General features: G+C 31.5%; 1 protein-coding gene across 1 annotated transcript in view; it reads left to right on the forward strand.

Annotated features, from left to right (window-relative positions):
* The first annotated feature begins 6,089 nt into the window (after nucleotides 1-6,089).
* LOC103308576 overlaps nucleotides 6,090-7,922 on the forward strand; it is a 15,171-nt gene continuing 13,338 nt past the window's right edge. The window contains exon 1 of the mRNA XM_008182208.1: nucleotides 6,090-6,109. Within this exon, the coding sequence (XP_008180430.1) occupies nucleotides 6,090-6,109 (20 nt within the window). The remainder of the gene's footprint in view (nucleotides 6,110-7,922) is intronic.

The following is a 7,922-nucleotide window of genomic DNA, read 5'->3' on the forward strand; positions in this document are numbered from 1 at the left end:
TTTTAAGGATTATCTTGAATAGTAGTAAGGGAGTATCAATTCGTCCATCAGTTAATATAGTGACACTTACACAATAGCAACCAGTAAAATGGTACAGGCACCGCTGTAGTCCGCGTCAATAAGTACTCAAAAATAAAAATTAAGGTTTTGCCCGAGTGTGTTGGAACCGTTCCTCTGGAACCGTTCGGTCGGTGGCTGGCAGTCTTTTCCGGCGCCTTGGAGCTTCACTGGCTAGTGGCGATCCGTGCCACTCCGGGTAGGTAGCGTATGGACTTCCCGAGTCCTTGGTCGTCAGCGATTACTTTACTCCAAGGTCTGGCTTCGGGTCGGGTGCCGTTCGTCGTCGATCGATCGTTGAGTTCAAAGCCATCCGCCGATTGAAGTACCGTTTGACGTCGCACCGAGAAGGTATACGTGGGTTGCTGTGCATTGCCGACTGCTATTTTATATTAATTTTTTTATTATTTATATTTTTACCCACTATTTTTTTCAAAGTAACAAATGTTTTATATTTTTTAAATACTAACTATCATTTTAATATTATTCCAGCTAAAAAAGGTAAGTTATGAGTTATATTTTGTAAAACATGGTATTAAAGATTATCTTGATTAGTAGAGTGGGAGTATCAATACATCCATCAATTAATATAGGTAGTGACACGGTACGCAACAGTACAGGCACCTCTATAGTCCGCGTCAATAAGTACTCAAAAATAAAAATTGAGCCTCGATTTAGGTACTAAAGGGACAAGGCAGAGCTTGTAAAACTATTACGTTTCAAAGTTGACCTCCTTCTCATTTGATCTACGACATATTAGATGAATATTACACGTGTATGAATATAGAGACAACAATGTTTATTGTATATATTAAATATAATTTAGATAGTTGCGTTGTGCTTTTTTTTTTAAGTACCTAAATTCAGTTAATAATATTCTAAAAAAAAATAGTTATAAATAATCAAATTGTAGTATTGGTCTCTAAATCACGTGTTTATATTATAAATATTTTATATTTAATGACTATAATTTTTATTTTATTCTTGAAGAAACACCAGGTATGTTATCAGTTTTTTTTTTGGAAAATACGTTTTTAAAATTTATTTTGGAGTGTAGAGTGGGAGTATCAATACGTTCATCAATTGATGACTCAAAAATAAAAATTTAGACTCGATTTTACTTAATACTAAGGGGACAATAAGAAAACCACTAGTATTTTTATTAATGTTTGTGAAAATGTAATATTATCAATTACAAGCAATCTGATTCGCTGAATTTTTTTGCAAATTGACAACTCTTAAAAATGTGTGATTGTTCAACTACTTTTGGTCATAACTCTCTGTAGTATGTGCAACTCAGCCACCTTACTAGGCAATTTGTGAAAATTAGATTTGATGCATGTTTGTACTTACTCTGCCCAATTAACAAACGGAAACCAAAATACAAATAAAATAATTTTTTACACAAATTAATTCTATTACGACCAAAAGCAACTATTTATAAACAAAAATTTCCATAGTAAATATCAAAATCCCAGTTTGGAAACCTCTCTAAGTTTTTGATAAGAATTTTTTGAACTCTCTTTTATATATATTATGTTTATAATAATCATGGTTCAATTATTGATATTGTATTCTGTAATGCTTCTGTCCTAGTCCAAAAATCCCTTGAACCACTAGTGACGGTTACTTATATCATCCACCCTGAAACATTTCAATTACGTTTTCTAGTTTTAAACCTTCAAGTGATATTAGTCATTCATTTTACTATTTTCGTAAAGTAACTTGTCTGATATATTTTCTTTTAGTACCTATATACGTAATTTATATATTGTTTGTAAAATTAATACTATATCTTTGTTATCACTATATGATCGTTTATATATGTTTACATTTGTCAAAGGGCTAAGCCCGTAAATAAAATTAAATATTAGAAAATACTAAAGTATTAATTTTTTTTTCAATTAGTATTCGGTAGTAAATTTTTTAGTTAGTAAAAAATCCTGAAAATGTATTGGAAGGTTCCAAATAAGGTTTTTTGATAGTTGTTCAAAAATATTAAATATTGAAAGTCACAATTATTTGTAATATGTTTAAAGTTAAAGTTTTGACAGATTTGATCAAAATGCGAAAATATTCAAATTATTTTTTCAGTTAAAAATGCATTAAAGTTTTTCTTTCCATAGGTAACATTATACAATTTATACAAGATTCCTCGCACAGTTTTATACTTAAAAAAAATAAAGTTTTCCGGAAAGTAACGTTTTAATAGCTATGAGATATTCTTGATCTTGTTCAATTTTTTATATAATATGGTAGGTTGGTACATCATCTACGCGCAGAACTATTTTTCGTATAGGTACAAATATTCTATAATTAAACATTAAATTAAAATCTAACAATTACGTCTACTCGACCACTCCTTTACACCAGAATTCGTTGTATCCCACTTGTTCATCTTTTTTTTTTTAATTGCTGTAATAACTTAAAAATATCCTTATATTACACGTTGAACAATCTTGAATTAAACAAATAATATATTATCAACATAAATTTAAATCACGAAAGCGTTCGACTTTCGTTGATAGATCTTTGTAAAAAAATTTTACGTTATGAACTATTTCGTAAATTGAAAATATTAGGACATCCCTATATTTGCATAAGGTAACAATATTAGATAATATTTATTAAATAGCATGTTTATTATTTTATTTCTAGAAGAAAGAAGTACGTGCATTTTTTAATAATATTTTTTATGAGTTTTTTTTTTTTTTCATTTATTAATTATAATTGTTTCAACAAAATGTTTGTTTTTACAATTTTTTTTTTTTATACATTTACATTATTCATACATTTCTTAAATAGCTAGAGTAATACAATTTGTACATTTTTTTTTTTTTTTTTTTTTAAATGAATTTAACTTATGAGTTGATTAGTTGTTTAGTTTTGTTCTGATGATACCGATGATGAAGATGATGAAGATGATTCTGGAGGTAGCAAGATATCTTGAGGTAGCCGTGGCTTTAGTCTGCGGTTTTTAGTTTTTTTCCCAATCTTGAAGTGAAGGGCGCCTTCTGTTGTTTTTAGTTTCGTGTGAACATTTTTAAATTGTTCAATTATCCATGTGTTTATGTAAGGTATTCCAGTGTCATTATGGAGTTGTGTGTTTCGCATGAACCATGGGGCTTTAAGAGCTATTCTGAGAAATTTATTTTGTATCGTTTGTAATTTTTTAATTTTTGTTTGGGATGCGGCTGCCCATATTGGGCATGCATATGTAATTAGTGGTCTTATTATTGATGTGTATATTAGAAGTGAGCATTTAATTTGAAGTGTTGAGCTGTAATTTATTAGGGGGTATAAGATTTTCAAACGTGTATAGGCTTGGTTTAATTTTTTATTTATATGCATTTTCCATGTTAATTTTTCATCAAGGTGTACTCCAAGATATTTAATAGATTGATCCTTATTATTCCATAGTATAGGCTGATTTTTGATTTTTAATTGGGTTGGATTTGAGTATCTCTTCAGGCTAAATATTTTAGCTTCGCTCTTAGTTGGGTTAAGAGCGAGTTTCCATCTTGTGAACCAGTCTGAGATTTGATCTAAAGAAATTTGTAGGTCTGTTATTGAATTTTCAAGATTTTTATGTTGTGTTAAGACAACAGTATCATCTGCGTACATTGCTAATTGGCATTTTTGTGGAACTGGGATATCGTAGCAAAAAATATTAAACAAGGTGGGCCCAAGAACCGACCCCTGTGGGACTCCTGCTTTTATTGGATTTTCTTCAGAGGTATCAGTATCTATCCTTACTTTGAACGTGCGATTTGTGATAAATGAGGTTATTATATTATATAGATAGGTTGGCAGTTTTAGTTTTGTTAATTTGGACATAAGACCTTGGTGTCAGACCTTGTCGAAGGCCTGTGCGACATCAAGAAAGGCAGTGGTTGTGTATTTTTTATTTTCAAATCCATCTACTATTATTTCTGAGATTCGCTGAAGTTGATGACATGTTGGAGTGTTGAGGTTTGAAGCCGAATTGGTGATGTGGAATAATTTTTAGGTATGGTTTCATTCTGTGTAGCATTATCCTTTCTAATAGTTTGGAGAGGGTAGGTAGCAGACTAATTGGTCTATAGCTTTCCGGTAAACTGTTTGGTTTCCCAGGTTTGTGTATAGGAATGATAATTGCTTGTTTCCAGGTGTTTGGAAAATATCCTATTCTTAAAATGGAGTTTAAAAGACTGGCTAAGAACGCAAGTGCTTTTGGGGTAAGGTTTTTGAGAATTTTATTGGTAATAAGGTCGTGTCCAGGACTTTTTTTATTTGCAAGTCTGTCTATTATCTGTTTTATTTCCTGAGGACTGCATGGCTGGATAGTATTTGTTTCTGTGGAATAAATATTTGGAGAGTCTATTTCCTGTGTTATATCTTTGGTAGTAGCCTCAGTTGTAAAACAATTTTCAAAGTGCTGGGCGAAAATTTTGCATTTGTCAATGTTTGTTTCGAATTTTGCTAGTCCAACTTTGAGGGGAGGAATAGTGTCTCTTTGTTTGAGTATTCTTTTTGTGGCGGTCCATAGGCTGGCGTCATTTGGATTCAGTTTTGATAGATATGTTTTGTAGGATTTAAATCTATTGTTATCAATTTCCCATTTGACTCTTCGTGTTAATTGGTTTAATCGTTTTTTAATTTCTATTGTTCTCGTTCTTTGCCATATTCTTCTGGCTTTGTGTTTTTCTTTTATTAGGTGTTGAATGTGGAGCGGTAGAGAGGAGTTTTCTCGTGATTTACTTTTGTTTGGATTTTCAGGTGCCAAGGCTGATTTGATTGCATTTTTAATTGATTCTGTTAAGTGTTGTATATTAGTGTCTATTTCATTGTTATTTTGATGAGATCTGTTTAAAATAAGGTTTTTGTTGAGATTTTCTCTGAAAATGTCCCAGTTTATTAATTTTGGGGTTTGAGGAATTAATTCCATTTGTTCGTACAAAGTGGTGATGACTGGAACGTGATCCGAATCTAGTTCATTCGCAACTTGGTGATATAACTGTGTTGTGAGATTTGAGACTAGAGCGATGTCTAATATATCTGGTTGTCTACCTGTTCTGTGGAAGGTGGGTTTGGAGGGTGGTGATATTATAATTCTCAATTCAGATGTGAATTGGAATAGTTTATTACCATTTGGGTTTGTTTTTAGGCAACCCCATAGTTCATTTTTGGAGTTTAAATCTCCTAAGAGTATGGTTGGGTTTTCATTAAAAAGTACATTTATGTCATCTCTTTGAATTTTTTTGTTTGGAGGATTGTAGGCGGATATTATTTTAATTTCAGATTTATCTGTTGAAACCATTATGGAAATTGCTTCAATATTGATCAATTCGGGATTGGTTAGCTGGTGATGTTTAATAGTTCTTTTTATTAGGATTGCTACTCCTCCTGATGAGTGGATGGTGTCTCTATCCTTTCTGTATATATTATAACCGTTGATCTTGAATGTTTCTGTGTTTTTGAGGTGAGTTTCTGTTATGCATGCTATGTCTATCTTGTGGCGGAATAGAAATTCCATAAGTGAAGATTTTTTGGATTTAATGCCATTTGCATTCCAGTTAACGAGTTTGATTTCTTTTAAATTAATGGATGTCATTTAAACTGGATAATGATAGATTGTTTGAAATTGAGTTGAAGATGGAACTAATGATGGACTGTATGTTATGTAGAATGTTTTCAATAAATTGGGTTATTGTTTTTTGGAGGTTTTCGTTTAGCGATTCGGAGTATGTATGTTCCTCGTTTTTACCAGTATTTTGGGTAGGACTTGTATTTCCTTTGAGTATATTTGCGTAGGAGTTCAGATTTATTGTATTTTTTGTGAGATTATTGGCGATTTCATTAATGTTTGAGTCTTTTGGTGGAACATTTTCGATTAATTTGAGGTTTTTTGATGTAGTTCGTTTTTTTATTTTTGATATTTTTAAAATAGGTGCTTCCCTTATAATTTGCCGGGTAAGCTCCATTACAATTTACACAGTTAGGTGGAATTTCTGATGTTTTATCGCAGTTTGAATAATGATGTGAGAGACTACATGGGGTCTTATTCTTGTTGGTAAGTCTGGTTACTGATATTACTGGATATTCTAGGGTTTTTAATTCTTCCATTACTTCAAATTCGGTTATTGACATTGGCAAATTTCTTATGATTGCGGAGATATCTTTCTCAGTTTTCAATCTATAGGTATAATATTCATATTTTTTTTCGTCTAGATATTTGGTTAGTGCACGGAAGTCATCTACGGTTTCTAGGTTCACTTTTATTCTGTCAAACTTAGATGTGGCGATAAATTCATTACTAATGATTTTCGATATTTCGTTGCGAAATTGAGAATATTGTGTTATGTTTAATATGAATAGTGGGGGAATTTTGAGAGTATCATCGATCGTTTGGGAGTGTATTGAGTGATTGTTTTGATTATCAGGTTGTGCGATATGAAGTGTATCGTCGTTGAAGGTAAACATTTCTTGATCGTTGGTTTTGGTGTTATCTAGTATGGTATATCGATTTGGTGTGGTGAATGAATTTTTGGTTGGCGAGTCGTATACTTTTGACGTTCTTCTGGGAGATCTAAAATCGTCATCGGAGATGGGAGTTGAGTAACGGTCAAGGTCAACGTTGTCTTCGTTTTTTTAAATTTTTTTTATGATGATTGGTGGGATTCTGCGCTCACTACTAGAATGTGCGCGCGTAGTTTTTTGTTTTGTTGGATTTGATATAGAACTCATTTTAATCGATGTATGTACTGTGTGGCTATTAGTGTATGAGCGATAGTGGGCGATTAGCCCGTAGGCGCGGGTTTAGTTCACGATATGGTATTTATGTTGGTGGACTTTGTACTTAGATATAAAAGGTATACATACCAAATAGTGATTTCTTGTCTTAATTGCTATTTAACTCACAGCTATCGAGAGCTATCGATACGTTTCGCGGAATATACGTGTGACCACTACGGTGTCTGGACACGAACTATTGTATGAGTTTAATCTTGCGATTGAATTTATTTAATTCATATCTCATAACCTTTGTAACCATCCTCAAATGTTTCCTGACTGGGTAGCATCGTAGGTATGAATCTTTTCAGTTATGGCGCTTGTCACCCGATATTGGATGTCACTAGTATTTATTCACCTTCTATAATATCATGTTGCCACTACTGAGTCCATGGACCATGGGTTCATAATATATAAAAATAAACCAACATTGTATCATTTATTTTGATAGATTTCAAATTATTCTAATTAACTGCATATTAAAAAAACGTTAAGAAGGTAACACTATTAGATAATATTTATTAAATAGTATGTTTATTATTTTATTTCTAGATGAAAGAAGTATGTGCATTTTTTAATAATTTTTTTAATGCGTTTAATCTTGCTATTCAATTTATTTAATTTGTGTCTCATAACCTTTGTAACCATCCTCACACGTTTACTCACTGAGTATAATAAATTATATGTATGAATCAGTTCACTGTTCAGTTAGTGTGCTTGTCACTAGTATTTACTCACTTTCTATAAAGGTTAGGTTATTCTTCTTCTTTTTTTATATATCACGTTGACACTACTAAGTCCATGGGTTCATAAAATATAAAAATAAACCAACATTTTAAAATGTATTATTTATTTTGATAGATTTCAAATTAATCTAATTAACAGCAAATTTTAAAAGCGTTGGAATATTTGGTTATAGAACGATTAAGAACGTTATACTTTTTGGGCCAAATAATTAATAGCACTCAACATTAAGAAATACCTTACCGCTGACCCAAAAAATCATTATGATTGAGAACGAATTTACATGAAACGGTGCCATATCATTTATTTAGCTATCGTCAGTAATATTTGTTTTATGCATAAATAAAATA

This window comes from Acyrthosiphon pisum, chromosome A2 (assembly GCF_005508785.2).
Source record: "Acyrthosiphon pisum isolate AL4f chromosome A2, pea_aphid_22Mar2018_4r6ur, whole genome shotgun sequence".
In the NCBI taxonomy this organism is placed as follows: domain Eukaryota; kingdom Metazoa; phylum Arthropoda; class Insecta; order Hemiptera; family Aphididae; genus Acyrthosiphon; species Acyrthosiphon pisum.